At 36.5% G+C, this 19,912-nt stretch overlaps 1 protein-coding gene across 1 annotated transcript in view; it reads left to right on the forward strand.

The window, feature by feature from the left end:
• Positions 1–2,528: 2,528 nt before the first annotated feature.
• The window catches only part of ESR1 (estrogen receptor 1), a 111,252-nt gene continuing 93,868 nt past the window's right edge, over positions 2,529–19,912 (forward strand). The window contains exon 1 of the mRNA XM_032184990.1: positions 2,529–2,962. Coding sequence (XP_032040881.1) covers positions 2,529–2,962 — 434 coding nt within the window. The remainder of the gene's footprint in view (positions 2,963–19,912) is intronic.

Raw genomic sequence — 19,912 nt, forward strand, 5'->3', positions numbered from 1 at the left:
TGCAGGGAATCTGCAGCCATCTATTCCCAAGCTCTGAAACTGTCTGAAACTTTCCGCACTGGCCTGTAGAAAAATGGTCATAAGGTTGAATTGTGTAGAGCAGACATTAAAGAGCAGCTGCTTTTGCTTAATCCTAAAGTGTGTTTCAGTGTTGTTTGCATGTGGTGGAAATTTTAGATATTTGTCTCCCTGAAAACATACAACACTCCCAAAATAATTAATGACATTTTAAAAAACTGCATGTAAAGTGCACTAAGGTTGCACAGGACACATTCAGAAGTCAACTCGGCGTGCTCACTCTTCTATCTTCCATCTTCTGCCCAGCTATTATGCTGTAGCGTTTTATTACATGTCAGTGTAGTATTTCTAAAATAGCATACACATCAGATAATGGTTTAAATAAAAATTTAAAGTCCATTTTGTAACACACATAAGAAGTGGGTACTTCTTAAGGCAGACAGACTCACATTAATTCCCAGATTATGCAGTATAATATGAGACAATGCTTCTTCTACGTATTACTGAAGCACGAAATGAAATCTATAAGTGTGACCGACCTTAAACTCGTAACTGCCATTCATTTCAGTCTGTGTAGCCCAGCAGACTGGCTGTTGAGAGCTATGCTTGCTTGCTGTTTTGTGAGTCTCTGCAGATGCACATTCACCCACTCTATGCAAACATGCACACACTCTCTTTTTTCTCTCTCACACTGTCTGGCATATTTTCAGTATAACTCTTCGAAGACTTTCTGAACTGCTGGGTATGATTGTCTGATTATTATTATTTTTTTTTAACTGGGAACATGTTTAGTCCAGTGTTATTTAAACAGGCTTATCTCTTTGATCAAAGTCTGCAATTTGAAATTTGAACAGGGTAGGGAGGGTGGCGGGGTGGGTGAGGAAATCTATCAAGTACATATTTATGTGTGTGCTGCTGTCTTAGCTGTGTGTCTGCAGAGGTAGATATATATTATGTCAGTATAATCTTTGAAATGTAAGTAACCTGCTATTTTAGCAGAAATTTTAAAAACACAGTGTTACTAAAATAAAACAATTTTTAGTAAACTTTTCTAGAGGCTATTAGTGACGTGCATATTCAGTTTTTCAGTTTCTTGGTTTTTCTGAAGGTTGAGCCGACTAACTGTGGAGTTAAGTATAGCATAGACTTTGCTAGTATTCAAAGCATACTAATTGGAGCCCATATATTAATGTGTTTAGGGTTGGCATTAATCTGTTTAGCTGACTGAACCACAGACCACAGCAATAATACTAGAGAACTTGGAACAGCTTTTGGAGGTTTTCATTTAGCTGGTTCAGGAGAACTGGTTTGTGCAAAGTTAAAATTATATGGAATGAGATGGCAAGATGAAGCATGCATGCCACACCTTTTCATTATGTTCTCTCTCCCCCCCTTTTCTTTCCTAAAAATAACTTTGAGAGGCATTTCAGTTTGTTTTAAAGCTGATCCCATTAGTTTATTTTAGATTACTTGATTTTCTACTCTGATTTCAAAAATCAAGTTTGTTGAGCTTTTGTTCATGGGAATAATAAAAAAATATCCTGTATTCAATTCATGTGTTATGCAAATATTTTTTCCTAATATTTAAGATTTTACTAAGGCAAAGTCTGAAGGATAATTTACTTCATAATTTGATGAGCTAAAAAAGAAGCAGATAGAAAATTCTAGGCTAATCTAAAGCTTTTCTTCACTTTTAAAGCTATTTTTATCCTCTAGCTAATTCAAGTTGCTATTACTGATGCAAGCATGTTATAAATGTTTTCTCCTACATAGGTCACCCTTTAATTTCTGTTAGTTCGTTCTGTTGACTGAGGCTAACTACACACACACACACGCACAAGCACACACAGGCGCACGCGCTTGCACACACTTTCTGCTTTGCCATATCTCAGTTACAGCATAGTCCTACCCAGGGTCATTACAATGTACACATTACATATTTCTAGCAAACACGAAAATGAATCAAATGGGAGGAGAGATAAGCACAGATAGATTGGAGCCTGCTGAGGAAATAAAAGGCAGTAATCTGGCTGACCACTGGACTAGTCTTCCTGGTCTAATTTCAGCGTCCTTTCCCGTTAGTTGCTGTGGAGCGCTGGCTACTCTGCAGTGAAAAATTAAATGACTAGTAAGAATAAAGTAACATTCAGTGGGACAATTGTTTGGTATAACTCCAAAGCTAATTGTTTCTGAAGTGATGTTTAAACCAGCGTCGGCACTAGGCAAGAGCTCCTGGCTTGTAGCCAGCACCTTGTAACGCATATTAGCGCAGATGAGGAGTTCTCAAAAGTTAGAGGGAGAGGGAGAATGTGTGTTTCCAGTGCTTACCCTGCATTTGTTTGCATCCTCCTCCTTGCTGAGATCAGAGGAATACCTGTGTAGTGCTGCTTTAACATGATTTCTGCTGAACCTCAGAATAGGTTCTGGTATTTTTTTTAGGTGGACTGCCAGCTGCTGATCTCGCTGTTGACAGTAAAAGCAGATATGTTCCTTGCTCACTGCCATTAGCAATGACCATGACCCTTCACACCAAAACCTCTGGAGTTACCCTGCTGCACCAGATTCAAGGCACTGAACTGGAGACACTGAGCAGACCTCAGCTGAAGATTCCCCTGGAAAGATCACTCAGCGACATGTATGTGGAGAGCAACAAGACAGGAGTTTTTAACTACCCAGAAGGGGCCACTTACGATTTTGGTACTACTGCTCCAGTGTACGGCTCTACTACGCTCAGTTATGCCCCTACTTCAGAATCTTTTGGGTCCAGCAGCCTGGCAGGATTTCACTCACTGAACAACGTCCCACCAAGCCCTGTGGTGTTCTTGCAAACGGCACCCCAGCTCTCACCCTTCATCCATCATCACAGCCAGCAGGTACCCTACTACCTTGAAAATGAACAGGGCAGCTTCGGGATGAGGGAAGCTGGTCCTCCAGCCTTCTACAGGTAAGTGCTACGGATGATTTCTCTTTCATCTTTAAGCAGATATGCTGAGAAAAATAGAATGTTGCAATATGTGCCCTCGGCTTTGCTTTTTGTGTAAAAGACCATGTAATCTCACGGAATTGTCCACAATATCTAGACCATAAAAATAGCAGAGGATAAAACAGAACTGTAACTTACAGCTTACTGTGCCTGTAAGCTGCAAATTTTGAAAACTGTATATAAATGAGAAATGAATTAAATCATGAATGGAAATTCTGGAAAACATGAAAACGTAATTGATTAAGGAGTGGCAAACAATCTCCCTGTTGCAATATATTAGGATTACTGTCTAAAAGTATACTAAAAAGACTTCCACCATCAGATGTTTTCATATGCGAGCCATTGTTTGTTCAGCTCTTAGCTGCTAGTAAGAGTATTTTCCTCCTCTGACTTCCTTTACAGTATAAGTGGGTTATATAGAAAGTCGTTCAGACACAGAGTAACCTTCCTAATCAAACTGTTACAGCTGACTCAGTGACAGTCAGCAACCACCTCTGTGAGCTATATGCCTAATAACTTGTATTTTTCATTGGAAGTTGATATATATCAAGCAGAAATCTGACATGCTGCATTTGAAATAAAAGGGTATTTTTCTTTATCTTATTTTATTTATTTTACTTTTATTCTTAGATTGAAGGGTTTTAATATTATTGTCAATTGTGAAAACATTTACTTAATTTCTGAAATATGTGGGAGTAATTAATAGAGTTGTAGCTTCCAAGAAAATATAGTCAAACACATCAATACTCACACTGTTAATGTTTGTGCAGTGTTAATAGCGTAATTTTACATCATCATATTATAATGGGCTTCACTGAGTCAGAGTGAACAGTTAGATATATTTATATATATTTTATAATTGCTGTCTGTATCTGTTTATTTGGGAGATACAAGTAATTTTGCTACACATGGAGTGACTCTAAGTAAATAAAAACAAATTACTCTTTCCTTGTTGAGAATCAGACTTGGTCAGACTTATTTGCACAAGATAGTTTGTTGCTGGGAACAGCACTGTATCTTCTTAAAAATAGTCTAAATCAGCCGGAGTGAGAATCTGGTAGCAGAATATGGTCCAAAAAAACAGATTATGGTTGCGCTTTTTGCAAATGATTAACCAGTTTTGGAGATCAGTTGAAATAAGAACTAGTGAAAAGATAATGGTTATGCCAGGCACTCCAATAAAGTGATCTGTTAACTGAGTTGATTCAAATAATATGCATCTTACTGCAATCAAATGCAGTTCCTCTAGGAAAAATGAATACATATCAGAGCATAAAGATCTTGATTGATTAACTGATTTCAGGGTAAAAGTGCACTTTGCACTACATTACTTTTTTTTTTTTTTTTTTTTTTTTTTTTTTTTTTTTTTTTGTAGAAAGCACGTAAGGGACCTGAGATGTGTAAACAGTGGAGCAGTGAATTTGTGAAGCTGAAATACACAGGCAGGAAATGTACTATAGTCAGGGTGATTTACTTAAGGAGAGAGAAAAACAAGAATTATCTGGAAATAAAAGTTGAACTGTGGAAATGAAATTCTTTAATTTTTGAATAGTGAATTGAGGTGAGACACTTCAAAATAAAACTAGCATACTTTTTAGTAGTGAAGTTTAGCTATTGGAGCAAACATGTAAGGGCAGTGATGGATTCCCTATTTACTGATATTTCTGATCAAGGATGACTATGTCCTTTGAAGATGTGTTTTATCCGTACACAACTGATGGGGCTTAAAGCTGCAGTAATTAAGTGAATTTATGATCTTGGATGTGCAGGTGGTTTATCTGTATACAAGGTTATGCAACAGATTTAATGGCCCCTTCCAGCCATAATTCTGTAAGGCACATTTGATACGGTAATAGGAAATGTGTATCAAAGTCCTTGCTATGATTATCTTTTGTTAACAGGCGTACTACTGTTGGAATTAAATTGATAAATCATTGCTTTTTTCTTCATTTCAGCAAGACTGTGTTTAGAAAGTTATTGTCTTGACAACATTAAATTTTAGGTCTTTATTCTTGTACTTTGGCACAAATCCAATCACAAATAGTCTGCTAGAAATAATTTGAATAGGTGTTCAGTGTCTGGGAAACATTTAAATACCTAATCATGGGGTATAAAAGTAAGTTCTTTTAAAAATATTTAAATGCATGAATTTCCAATTTACTTCATTTGGCTAATCTCATTGGCTTCACTTGGATTCTGGAAAAAAAGAGAGCATGGGGCAGTATAATCTGTCAATAAATAGAGATGCTGGAGATTGGAAGATGTCTAACTACTAAAATGGTGAATTTCTGGAGCAACCTACCAGAAGGAGTGGTAAATGCAAAACAGTCTCAAACTAGTCCTAGCAAAATTCAAAATCTATCATGATCAATTTATGATATGGTTGCTTGCAGCTATAGCAAGTAGTGTAACTTAGGACTCCAAAGGACCCTTCAGGAATTCTTATTCACCATTTCCGTGTAACAGTTGTGCTGTTTAGCTCACCATACTGGGATGTTTGCATTGTTTTATATAACCCTGTTATATGATGGATTTGGGATGCAAATAGTGCATTCTGTGATATAAGTTACTAGGACAATAAATATTCATTGTAGGTAAGAGCTGAAATAATATTTTGTTAGTACTTGGACCAAATGTTCAAAATATTCAGTCACAAGACTACCACATGTAGTGAAGAAAATGTAAGGTAATTTGATTTTGTTACTAAATATTCAAAATCATGCTGAAGTATTAATTGACACGTATTCATTCAGAAGTTATATATATATTTTTTCTTTTAAATTGTGTTTCCATTTTAAATGACTTTGTTATTACAAGACAATGACAGACATATGTCTAGCTGAAGAATATAACAGTACATAGAGAAAAGAACAAATGTTGTGAAGAATACAAATAAATAACTAAATAAATCTCCTTTTTCCTGTAGTTTCTAAATCATGGGTCATCAGAATTTGAGAAAAGAGACTGGGCTTAATTAATTCATATTGTGCTGTTTTGAACTTGACCCCTTTTTTGTCTGACATGGTGACTTGTTTTTATAGGGAGCCAAACTAAAATACCTTTCCCTTATCTTACAGTGTCAGTATCTTTTAATAAGGGACAGAAGGCATAACACTACTTATGTTTTTGATTCTCTTTGAATTTACATATGTTTTATTTTCTCTGTCATTGTTTTTAGTAGTGTTTCTTATCAAAGGCTGGCTATTAGTTGTTTATTAATACAGGAAATCATTTGTTTATGGATACTATAGTGAACTTATTGAAATATTTCTTTTGTTCCTAACTAATAAATTTATATTCTGGTCAGATTACTTCCTTATATAATTTTTTTTTGTCAGGTTTTTGTTCATTCAGGGGAAAAAACAAGAAGCCATTCAGTATCTAATTTACCTCACTAAATTCTTATAAAAAACAGCAAAGATGAATCCTTTTTCTTCTTCCAGTGTGTGATGTTACAGTGTTATCCCACTGAAAGTGCACTCCTCAAACCTGAAGTAAAATCATGCCTGTATTTCAGGCTCTCTGTAACCTACATTTGGTGCTGCTTCCAAGTTTGAGCAAAACCCATGTAAAAAGAGACAGCCCCTACCAGCTACCTCATGAGAGAATTGTCTTTTTGTTTGTAGTGATTGACAGAGACAGGGCATATCAGCATATAAAAAATATCAGATGAAAAATCATTCATTACTCCCTCTAGTACCTCAGGCTCTGGAATTAGATTAATATAATAAAGTATTTATTTAGCTTTACTGCAATGTATTTATCATATTGAAATTGATACTGAATTACTATAAACATGTTGGGCTGATCAGTATTATCACAGCTTTAACTTTTAATGCTTTCTAGAATGGAGAAAGATTACAAATGTAGATTGAATCCTCTTCTGTAATTTATAAATGCAGTTTGAACAGCAATGTTACTTAATCTAATGTTTTCTTTTTTCTTTTTTTTTTTTCTTTTTTTTCTTTTCTTTTTTTTTTTTTTAATGTTGTCTGATTCATTATGAGTCTTTGTAGCTGCTCATGTTGAGTTCTCATTAAAGAGCATTCCAAATTTCAAGATTGAAAGAATGTTAGAATAAATCTATTTTTTTTTTTTTAATGCTGTATGAGGTTTTCCATAACATGAAAGAATACTACGTATTGTGAAGTTTTTTGGGTTCTTGTTGTTTTTCTCTACAGCATGAATCCATTCTCAGGTTATCTCTAAGCATCAGTGTATGACATTTGACCCCAGTTTGTTGAATACTCAGTGTTCTTGTTTTCAGAGCTTGTCCTGTTATACCTGTTAATTTTACAGCACTAGATGCCTGTAATGAAAAAAATAGGAAAATGTGAAGTTACTCTTTCTCATGGAAGTGTTGTGAAGACAAACCTGTTAAAGGTTCTGAGGTACTTACACATCAGTCGTGAAGGACTCATGCAAATTTACTTCATTTGCAACTCTCGTTAGATAATATGTTGATGCCATTTGAAGGGCTGTAAGGTTAGAGGGGGCTGGTAGATATGACACAGGACCTACAACTTCCTGGAGTAGCAGGTAGGTGTCAGTGAAAATGGTCACCTAGGACACCTCGAATATCATGTGACATGGACAGCAGCATCAAACCTTGACATGGACTCCCTTAGTCTATGAAACCACAGAGAGACAGAGGCACTGTAAGCACACACATTATCCCTTTCTAAGATACATAATTAAAATAGACCAGATGTATCAGGGCCTACCTAAAAGTGTGAGTTTTTCTTTCTGTATAATAAAAGATGGCTAAAGAGACTCATTCTGATGTAGGTATCTTTTGAATGGACAAGGAGGTGGACGCATAGTGATGTCCAGAGCTATATGAAATAAATCCCACCATTATGTTTCCTTTTTTTAAGGAGTCAAAGATGTCAACATCTGTAATGTCCCTTCAGATAGACACTGCACTATATTCCTTGAGAGGAAGACAGAGAATTGACTCTGTGCTATTGGCCTTGATCACTCTTGCTCTGAGGCTATTGAAACAACAAACACTACTGGCCGTATCTGCTCTGATAGGGAAAGCATTAATTGCTGGCACCAGTTCCTTCAGCAATTGCAAAGTGAACATCAAATGTCAGCATTTCTCATTAGGAAAACAAGAAAGGCTGACCAGAATTAAGACAGCTCTAAACAATGTAAAGTCCTGCAAATGAAATGCATCCACTTCTTCTAATAAACTGAGACTAAGTAATTTGATATTGTTGATAATGAAACACTAAAACCAATCATAGGCTCCCTGCTCTGTCTGCATGGAATTTTTTTGTTGTCTATACAGGCATCAGAACTGAGATCAGAGCAGAGATGCTGTCCTTCAACATCCTAATTTAAAGCATTGCTTTCATTGCATTAATTTTGAGGGCTGCTTGGAAAATTTGCTAAAAAGAGAGAAGTCACATCTGGAATTCTACACTATCCCTATTTCTTTGAGTGGCCTTTCCAATGAAATGAAAGAGGACATCTTTTACCACGGCACATTAGGAATCCTGATCAATGTGACACTGGGCAAAGCAAGGCATTTCAGCTTTTCTGCAAAGTTCAGGTTCCAGTTGCTGAGAGGATTCTTGTACCATTTTACTCAAAATCTTTCTTCTCACCCAAGACAATGAACATGTAAGATACTGCTTGCAGATTTAACCTACTACATACTTAGCATTACTGTTCCTCTTTGAGACAGGAAGATCATAAAACAATCTGCAAGATAATCTTCCTTGACAAGGCATAATAATATCAGAATTGGGAGTGATCTGAAAATTTATTCTAACCTTTTATTAGAAGAAGGACATGTGGTTCTTAGAAAACATGGAGATTAAATATGAATGTCCTAAGCATAAATTATATTTGATAGATGTACATAATAATAACAGTGGTCTTCCAACCAGTGACATTCTTAACCAGTGACACAACCACTAGCATCTTATTCTAAATGAGAAATGATGCCTCTCGTATTATTTCCACTCTATGGAAGACATTAATAGAAGAAAATAACAGTAAATGTTGAAAGACAGAAGTAAGTACAAATGTTTCTTAAGCAAGTTGTTGGTGGCTAACCATGAAAAATGTTGCATGCAACCACTTAACATCCAGTGGGTAGAAAATCAGTCTGCAACTACTGTTCAAGAGTATAGTCTGTCTCATATCAGACAACATGGGCGGAACACATTGTATTCCATTTCCACATGCTGTTGTCTCACAACACTGCCAACTGTCAAAACTTATATGACCAGGAGCCAGGCAGCTCTATCTATGTTGAGTGGCTGTTGAATGCTATAGGAGAGAGCCTTCCTGTCCCCTTGAGGATGACACACCAGTGAGCAGCTAGGTAGCACTGGGTTGCATTTAATGTCCATGCATTTCACTTTCCAGTCATAAGCTATGTGAGCTAGCAGTACATTTTTTCATCTTAATCATCATATCATCATAAACAGATAGGAAACTATTTTAACTAATTTCCTAGGGAAAACCTAGGAAAAAAAAATAGGGAAAACCTAGGGAAAAATCTTCATTGAAGATTTTTTGGTGTCTCATTGATCTGTGGTGACAATGTTGTCCAATTCAACTTCAATAACAAAGCAACTAGTTCCAGTCCTTTTTGTTATTTTATTACTGGCTATCATGCAGATCTGTGAAATACTGCTTTGTTCACGACTGTCTGCTTCAGGATTGATTTGTGCTGCTAAGACATGACTATAGAACACTTCCTTGGATGATACAAAGGAGGTGTCTAACCTAGGAAGAAAACAGAAAGGACATTTACTCCAACACAGGAAAAGTCTCACTCCATAGTAAATACAAATGGTTAGGAAGATATGGTGCAGAGAGTAGCAGCTGCAGAAGCAGCACAGAATTTAGGCCTTAAATCTTCAATAACAAGACTGGGAAACTCATAATATCTTCTACAGATAGCCTCTGCTGCTGGTTTTACATACAGCCCAGTTAAAATTGGAATATATAATAACTACAGCTTTCTTTTGATTTCCCTTTTCCTTTAATTTTCTGAAATTTAAATGTAATTGCAGTTTGTGAAACAAGATCTATTCGTTTGTAAATCCATGAAACATATTCCAGTTCTTAGATGTTTACATTTTTTCCCTCTTCAAAGTTGATCTGTAAACAGGTGTAAGCTTAGAAGGTGCTAACTCTAAAAATATATTTTTTAATTTTGAAGACAAGTTCTACAAAATCTGTTCTTTGGCAAAACTAAAATGTCATATAATATCTTACCATCTGTATTTACAGTTCAGAAGGCTAGTAAGCATTCTTACTTAAAACATTTGTTGTGCTGACCTATCTTGATCAAACAGTATCTCTAGTTACTACTTAGTTGCTTGTATAAGCTGTTTTCTAAAGAAAACTAATTCATATAAGTGTTCGCTGTTTTGGTTATTAGTTACACCTTGAACTTGAGATGGGATCCTTGTTTCAAATTACGTATCACAGAATCCTTGTACCCAGGAAACTGTAGCAGTGGCAAAGAACACTAAGGCCAAGAGCATGTGCTGGATCTAAGTATCTTTAGGGAGCTAATATGTCAAAGAACAGCTTTGTTTGTTTGCTTCCATTCTGCAGTAAAATGATACTTCTCCTTTAGCCAAACTGATAAACACAAGCAAGGAAAAAGTGTGTATGTTGCCAACATATGAGCCACAGTAACACATTTATTACCTTACAATAGTTTTACATGGTTTGGATTACTTAGAACATGTGGATTGAAAAATATTTATAGCTTTGTCTTGCCATGCAACATGAAATATAGTCCTAGTTTTCTTCTACTGGGGTATCAATAGGAGATAAATGTATGCAAATCCTGGAAATGGTGTTATGGTGGTTCGGCAAATTCTTAAAAATCCCAGAGCAGCCCAATTAGAGGCATGGAGTACGGTGGAGAGATAGAAAACTATATAAAATAACTTAATTTAACATTCTAATGGTAACAATCTGAGAACCAGTGCAATTGTAAAAGGCATATATTAAGAACACCTTCAAGGCATATTGCAGCTTAAGAATTTAAATATTGCTAAAGCAGGTTGCACATTGGTAAGTTAAATTACTATTACTACTTCTTGATCCAAGGAATAAAATTAACAAAGAAAGAGGAAAAAAATCTGATTCTACAGAGAACTTTTTAAACACCACGGAGCAAAACTACATTTTACTTTCTAGTAGATTTAGTAATGTTGCTTATTATTAGGTCTGCCTAGTTACTCTCTTTTCTGGTTACTTACACTGCCCAGCTTTGACTTACTTTTTCAGTGTTGGATGATTATCTCTCTCTCTCTTTTAAAAGTGTTTTGACAAAATCAACAAAAAGCAAGCAAACAAAAACCTTATCTTTTTAAGTATCAGGTAGGGGAAAGAAAATTTACTGTGAGATGAGAATCAAAGAGTAATATAAGTTTGAAGGGTCCCCTGAAGATTACCTGGCCAACAGCCTGCTCAAAGCAGGGTTAACTTCAAAGTTAGATCAGGTTGCTCTCACCCCTATCCAGTTGAGTTTTGAATATATCCAGAAATAAAGATTTCACATCCAAACAGGGCAACCTGTTAGAGTGCTGAACCACTCTCACTGTTTCCTAATGTCCAGTCAAAATTTTCTTCTTAAAACTTGTGCAGTTTGTCTCTTTTCCTTCTCCTTCTTGGAGCTTGGTTCCATCTCCTTTATGCATACAATTGAAGACAGCAGTATAGTCTTCTAGGACTATACAAATTCAGTTCTTTCAGCATCTCCTCATATGCTGATATGGTTTCTCTTCTGTTTTTAGTGTCTTGTTGCTTTATTTGTATTAGTTCTAAAGAGTTTGGCAAAAGTGACACCAGTAAAATGTGGTCAAAAACTAAGCTTAAATGATTGGAAGAGGAGTAAGTAAAAGAGGTCTCTTTGATGAACAGAATGGGGCCAGTGAAACAAGCAGGTGGACCTGGTAAGGTGAAAACTTTGAATCTCTGGTAAGGATGCTGTAGCAAGCTGTTGTGAACTGGCAGACAAAACAAAGACATAAAAATGAGGGAGAGGCCTAGTAGGAGAAAGTAGATATTGTTTAAGGACTTTATTTATGCATCTTATCCATCCCTGGTGGTCTAAGGGTTAGGATTAAGCGCTCTCACCGCCGCAGCCCAGGTTCAATTCTTGGTCAGGGAAGAGTTTTTTTGATGGGCAGAGGCCAATGGGATGAGGTTCAACATGGCTAAGTACCGGGTCTTGCACTCAAGTTGTGCCAGGGGAGGTTTAGGTTGGAAATTAGGAGACATTTCTTCTCAGAAAAAGCTGTCAGGCATTGGAGTGGGCTGCTCAGGGAGGTGGTGGAATCACTGTCCCTGGGGTTGTTCAAGGAATGGTTGGACATGGTGCTTAGGGACATGGTAGGGGGGTGGTTGGACCAGATGATCTTGGTCTTTTCCAACCTTAGTGATTCTGTGACCTGGAAGAGTTTGGGAAGAACCAAAAAAGTCAAGTAGAAGGAGAAATTACACAGTGGATTGGAGAAAAAGGGTGGAATTTCAAGGTACTTGGGGACTGAGACCAGAAATGGGGCCAACAGAATTGAAACAGAACAAGTATATATTACAGAGCATGGGGCAAATAAGGCCAAGAAGGAGAAACAGGAAGGAGGTATGGATCTGGGGCTGTGTAGAACAACATTCCTATACTGGGTCTGGCTGGGGTGTTAACTTTCCATGCAGCAGCCCATACAGTGCTGTGCTCTGCACTTGTAGCTAGAACAGCAATGGTATCACACCAGTGTTGTGTCTGCTGGCTTGTTAATCATGCATACCTAGTGTTTTTCTTGGGAAAAACAAAACAAAATGGCATGGATATATTTCCTTTTCAGTCCTTACATGGAAATGTACATGTATGTTCATTTACTTTGCTTTCATTTAATAGGCAGATAAGGGATGACTGCATAGAAACAAGGAATTAATGCACTATTTGAGATATGACCCGTGCTCCCTTACTTAGGATGAAGGATTTTCCTGGTTTCATTTCAGCAAAGCACTGAAAGACTTACTCTTCAGAAGAAGAAATGTGTTTCAGTACAAAAGCCAGTCCATGAAAAATATTAATTGCTCTCTTTTTGAAAGCATTTAAGAAAATTACTAGGGCCAAGAGTGTATTTTCAAAAATAACTAAAACATTGCTGAACATCTAGCATCAGCTTCTTTTTTATTCATTGAATGGCAACATTAGGCACTAATAGCTTCAAGCTGTTTTCATGTATGACCCATTTTCTGACTCATACATGCCTCGTTTCCTCTCTATCTAATTCACTTTATTGTCAACAAATGTTGATATGTGTGGAAATGGCAAGCAACCTGAAAGCAGTATTGCTTAAGAGGCTGGCCTCACATCTCTGCTCTCCCTCCAAGTTGTTCCAGAACTAAAACCTGGGAGAGTTGAGCAAAATGTGTTGTCTTGATTATGACAGGACACATATAGTGAGAAATAAGTGAGGACAGGTCTCCAGCAACTCAGGATCATGACTTTTGCCAAGAACCATGTTTAAGTCACATAGCAACCTAAAATGAATAGAAACTGGAGGTGGTAGACAGGTAGACCTGTCACCATATTATTTGGGAAAAATCTCCTTGTCCCAGAGAAATTGCAAGGTCTGCATCTGCCGCCTTCTCGATCCTTTTACGATGACATCAATGGACTTTTTTTTTTTTTTATTAAAGATATGGCCTGTGTCATATGGCCAATTCTGAATCCAAGATTACGAATCAGAGATTTCATTGTAGCTTTAACTGTCTGAGCATGAGAGATATTCAAGACTGCTTTTGTGAGAAGTGAGACTCCTAGAAAATGTATAATTCTAGAAATATGTTAGTCCAAAATATTCCAAACTGAAATAAATAAAAAAAAAAGAAATTTAGATCTATTGAAAATAAAGTTGGATATCTCAGTCCTTAGTAAATGAAATCACTAGCTCTACTCTACATCTCAGTCATCTCAGCATAGCTGAGGAATAGGGGGTTTATATACTATATATCATGAATTATTACATGGGAATCAATAGAGAAATGTTTACAACAGGTATTTCTGCAACAGAGAGATGTACAGAATATGCCATCCAGGATTTTTTATCTGTGCTATGCTATATGCTAAAATTGTCATGTGAAACAATCAATTGAAGAGCTACTTTTATTCCTTAGGTATCTACTTTGGTACTATCAGCACCCTCAATCTCTTTTATCTTCCCGTTTAACCCTTGGATATTCTGAGGACATGAGATGCTATGTTTCTATCATTAGACATGTACATAGCTGCTGTGTGGAACGAACAGTCTTATACAAGGTGATGTGGTAAAAATTAATTTATATTTGCAATCAGAGGATCTGAGATCACTTTGAAGTTTTTTACAGATTCAGATACACACAAAATCAGATTAATATTAAGTTAGCTGCAGTCTAATACTGATCTGAATTAACACTACTAGAAAAGAGCAATTCCTATTAAATATGATTTTGCATAATATATAAACCCATTTCATCTGTATTTTTTACCTAAATTAATTAATGTGAGGTAATTAATAAATTATGAGCATATACTCCATCCATAACAAGAGACTGAACTGCTATAATTCATTAATTTAGCAAGGATACTTTATTATATCCTTGTAGTTACTCTGGAGTATTTTTAAGCAGAGTAGATAGATTCTGAAGGACAAAAAAAAAAAAAAATTGCATTGAAAAAAATCTTGTTGCTAAACTATAAATAATATTTATTTATTTATTTATTAATAACACCTTAAACTCTGAGGAAAAAAACTGAAGCCAGTTTAATTTCTTGTCTGAGAATATATATTGAGGGTTTTAGCTGAATTCCAACTGATGAGTTCTAACAACTGTCTCCTGTCACCCTAAACTCAACCCAAACCATTTGCTGGAAGTCCCACTGAATACGGATCAATTCTAAACCAAAACCTATGTGCAGGTAGCTATTATTACACTGTAAGTTCAACTAAGATTGATGGTCCTTAGTTATGTATGTATATCTGTTCTGTATGGCAGATTTTGTGCATACTCAGGGGTTTCTATCATATCAGGGGTCAGATGCTCTTTATCTCTCTTCTATGTCTTTTTCTCACCTCCTGACTCACTAGCATGTGCAGCAGCATGCCTTCTTGTAAGGCCCATGATGCAGAGCTATGTGTACTTACCTTTTCTTGTGCTTGCTGCTGTGTATACACCTCTGGGATGTGTGCTCAAGAACATGGAACAGAAGCTGAGCTCTTGTGCTAGGAGTGCAAATGGTTTTCCACATTTTATCAGCAAATGAGAACAATAATCAAGAATATGGCTTATGTGCCTTTTTTCTTTTGAATCTTTTTATGCTTTTGAATTACTTATAGAGATATGCTTTTTAAGTATTTTGAATATAGAGACCATTTGTAAATGAAACTTTAATTTTGGTCATCTTTGCACCACATTAAGCCAAGATGAGAGCTTGGGGTTGTGTTGTAACCTGTTGCTCATTCAGGTCATTTTCTAGAACATTAACATCTGGAATCTGAGGTCTTGAAAACTTTTGGGACTAATTTGGTCAGAAGAAATGCAAAATCTGTTAGGCTGTTTTAAAGGCAGGTGACTTATAGCTGTTGGCTGCTGCTCAGTCCCAACACCACAAGTGGTTGAGTGTCTGTGATCAGATCCTGTGTGCCTTCCCAGCGTAGAGGTGAGGAGGGAAGTAGTGCAGTCAGCCTTTCTCTAGCCTCAGCAAAACTGTGAGCTGTGGCTTTCCAGATGAGGTTTGTGCTGGCTGATGGTTGGTTAATAGGTTTGCTATGCCAAGCTTAGTGCAACATACACTCCAACATTCAGCTATATGCAACGTACATGATGTGAATATTCTGGTTAAAAATGAGTAAACAGATTTTTTATATATTTATCATTACTATTTGTTTGCATAGGTAGCTATGTGAGAATACTATGGAACAAATAAAGGTTAAGTTGAAACCTGTTTTTTTGTTTGTTTGTTTTGTTTTTTACTTTTTTTTTTTTTTCTTTTCTATTCTTCTTTTATTTATAAGAAGCATGCATATTTGGGAAAAAAGATCAGTAGGTGTTCCTTGTGTCTAGTACACTGCTATTATGTGTGTCCCTTATGAGCAGCTAATAATATGTTTATAAATGTCACAACAAATCTGACTGCTGTGCTGCTGTGTCCATAATATTGTACAGTTAATTCTACATGCATTTGTCTATCTAATAGACTTTTTCCTTCCTTTGTAATTTATAGGGCAGGGAGCAATTACTGTCTACCAACAATAAAAAGTGGGAAGATTAATGAGGTGCTATGTTGTGGCACCTCTGAGGTATTTGCGCTTATTCTCTGCTACTATGAGGAATAAGAAATAACACAAACAGATGGCATGTATTTACCAAACAAAATGCAACTTCTTATTGTCTTGCAAAGAAATTATCACCAACTCAAAAGGCAATAGTATGGATTTCTCACAGGCTTGATTTCTCACACACTGATGCATGTTACCCAAAATATGACAGCTGGCAGTTTTGCAAACACATGTTATGTGCAGTTGACTACATATGTTCTACATTTCATAAGCCATATGTTCTTTGCTTACTATTGATTGAACAGTCAGTTTATGCAAATATATCTATGGAAATAAGCTCAATTAATAAATTAGCTACTTTGGGTTAATTTAGATAATGTAGATATGTAAAAAAATCTATATGTACTATTCAATTATCAGTGATGATTGAGACAACCATACACAAAGTAAAAGAGATCAGATCTGCAGTCTGCATGCAGGAAAGGAAAGATACAGAGGAATGAGGGAAAGAACACAGTCAGTTTTTTTCAATCCACTATTTCAATATTTAATACTGTTGTAATATAATCATTAGTATGTTCTAATTGAAAACTGTCACTAGAAGGGACTTTTCCCTGTCACATTTCTGATCACGATTCCCCTGAGGAGCAAGCCAATATGACCACACAGTTGGGCCCCTTCTCTCTTCACCCTGCATTTTTTGGCCTCCTTTCTTGGCTCAAGTTTTATGACTGTGTTGAATAGGATTGATTTGCTTTTAGTGTCTGTGGCCAGAAATGGAGGGAGAGCAAGACTATCCAGTTTGACAGCAGTTTACAGTTACTGCTTCTTGAACATAAAATTAAATGACAGCCTTTACAGCCCTTAACACCAAATTTTCAGAAGTGGTTCCTAGGGAATACTTAGAGGCATTCTGAATACTTAACAACTATCCTTGAAGGGAAGGAGAGCTGTAGGATCTAAGAAATTTGAAATCACTTTAAAAAACAGTTTGGTGGGAGTGTCTCAAATTGTATCCTTTATATGACAGTATGTTCAAGATCTATTTCTTATTAATTTTATTTTCTTATTTTTATACTTTCAGCTGTATTTTTAGCACATGTAAATTCCTGTTTCCAGAGATCCTCTATGACAAATGTGTTAGAGAAGTTTTATGTTTTATTTCATTGTGGGTCAACATGGCCTGGCCTTACGGCCCTGTTGCACACATGTAACAACTAGGCCTTGCTAGCACACTCATAACTACTAGGCTATACATGTCTCTGCCAGACTTCAGTGCTCTGTTTCGAAGTCCAATCTGTTTACCACATGATTTACTTTTCATTAATTTTCAAAGAATGAATTGGCATGCAGAGTTGAATTCAGCACTTCCCTGAGGACTAGAATGAGTCAAGTACCTCAGCTGGGGCAATATTTCCTTTCAAGCTTCCCCAGTTCTGTGTGGCATCATACTTCTGTGCATCCATTCTTCCTCCACATTGAATGAAAGGACAAACTGCTTCTTTCCCTACTAGGGTCCAGACCTCTTGACAAAATTTGTTACTTATTCTTCTTAATTACGGAAGTAGGCTATGTAACAAGCTAGAAGGTATTGGTATTTTGTTAGCCTGATAGCTCAGCTTTGTAGGTGGGATACAGCCCTTGTATGCAATGGTTGGTAGGTACGACATGTTTTCAGACTGGTTGTTTGTTTGCCTTCTGTCAGGCTTCTGTCGCCTGTCCTGTGATTGGTAGTACTCAACCATATGCAGATCATCCACTTTTGTCCCATCTGTTACACTTGTTATGCTTTCAAGCATCCAAGAGATTAGTCATATTTGAATTTCTGGGAAACATATTGTTTGCACAGGAGCTAGGACTGATGCCTCTGTCTTTTTGATTGTCAGGCCAGTATTGCACCACAAGATGCATTTTTTCATTCCTATGCTGGCTTTCATCTGCTACTCATGTTGCAGGCTAGCCATGGTCTGCAAGTTGGTCAGTCTGCTCCTATGACTAGGATCATACAGGTCCCATATACAAATAATTTGTTTTGGTGAAACTGGCTTAAGCACAAATGGGTCTGTACATTTAGGAATTATTTTTACTTTCACTGGGAACTAGATTGTGCACCATTAGAGTGCACAAAGAATACAGGGGGAGGGTTCCTAGTTTTTGTTTTATTTATTTATTTCCATAGTATCATTTTATCACTGAATGGTTTGGGTTGGAAGGGATTTTAAAGACCGTCCAGTTCCACCATCCCCCACCATGGACAGGGACACTTCCAACTAGATCGGGTTGATCAAAACCCCATCCATCCTGGCCCTAATCACCTCTAGGGATGGGTCATCTGCAACGTCTCTGGGCAACTTGTTCCAGTGCTTCACGGCCCTCTGAGTAAAGAATTTTCTCCTACCATCTAATCTAAATCTCCCGTCTTTTAGTTTAAAACTGTTTGGCTTGTCCTATGATTATCTGTTTGTGTAAAAAGTTGCTCTCCAGCAACTTTGGCACAAACATGGAGCTGTGGATAAACCATGTCTTCTGGAGCAAATACAGAAGCATTTTTACATGTAGGTGTCAGCTATGCCTTTTGTGTAGATTTTTCCAAAGTGGCCCAGCAGCTTTCTTGCTGCCTATGTCATGTCATCGTGAGGCTTGGGACCTCTGCTTAGTCTTTTTCCTTTATTCCTGATAGTAGCTGGTACCAGGTGTTGTAAATGGCTTGGTTGGTAAGCTCTTCCTCAATGCTTTACATCAGTTAGTTCAAGAGATCTGCATACACTTTGAAGAACTTAAAAACACTACTTCAGGTAGTCCTTTATTTTATCTTCCTGAGGTTTATTTTCCTGTGGCCCAGAGCCCTCTAATTTCTTTATTAGGCTCATATGTGGCTATAACATTGTTTAATTTCAGAAGTTCATTTGCAAATTAAGTGTACACCTTAAAGTTATATTCTGAGTTTAAAACATCATTTTAAGAAACACTGGTATTTGAGATGATAGGAATTTAGACTGGAATTTTAAAACAGTGTTATCTGGATTGTAATGTGTTATACAATCTGCATTCTTATTTGACATATCAGTTTTGAAGTTGGTGTAATAGAGAACTTTTATATCCTTCAAATGTTTTTCTCTAAAAATGTCCCATTTAATGTTGTCATAGAAAGATTATTACAGGAATTTAAAGAAGGTCTGGGTAATTGGCTAAACTACAGTGTTATTGTGTGCATCTGAAATATTTGGAAAAAAGGCTTGCCCAAGAATAAAAAGAACACATGAGCCCATGAAATCCCTATAAAGGCATGGTAACGGAAGATTTATGATTGATTCTTGTGTTTTTGCTGGCATTTAGCTTTGAAATAGTCTGGAGGTAAGTGTAGGAATCTGACAGAATTTCCTGAAACACTCTTTTCTGATCTATTAAGTGCATTTAACTTTTTCTCTTCAGATGCTAGGATTGTGGTAGTTTATTTAAACATTAGAAAGGAAACAAAAAATGAGTGTAGCAAATGAGTAACTCTGAAGAAAGTTTGCTTAGGAACAGTGAAACTCAGAGAAAAGATTTGTTTTGGACGATGTGTTATTTTTATATTAAAGGCTGCACTTCAGCTTTTTCT

This window comes from Aythya fuligula, chromosome 3 (assembly GCF_009819795.1).
Source record: "Aythya fuligula isolate bAytFul2 chromosome 3, bAytFul2.pri, whole genome shotgun sequence".
In the NCBI taxonomy this organism is placed as follows: Eukaryota; Metazoa; Chordata; class Aves; order Anseriformes; family Anatidae; genus Aythya; species Aythya fuligula.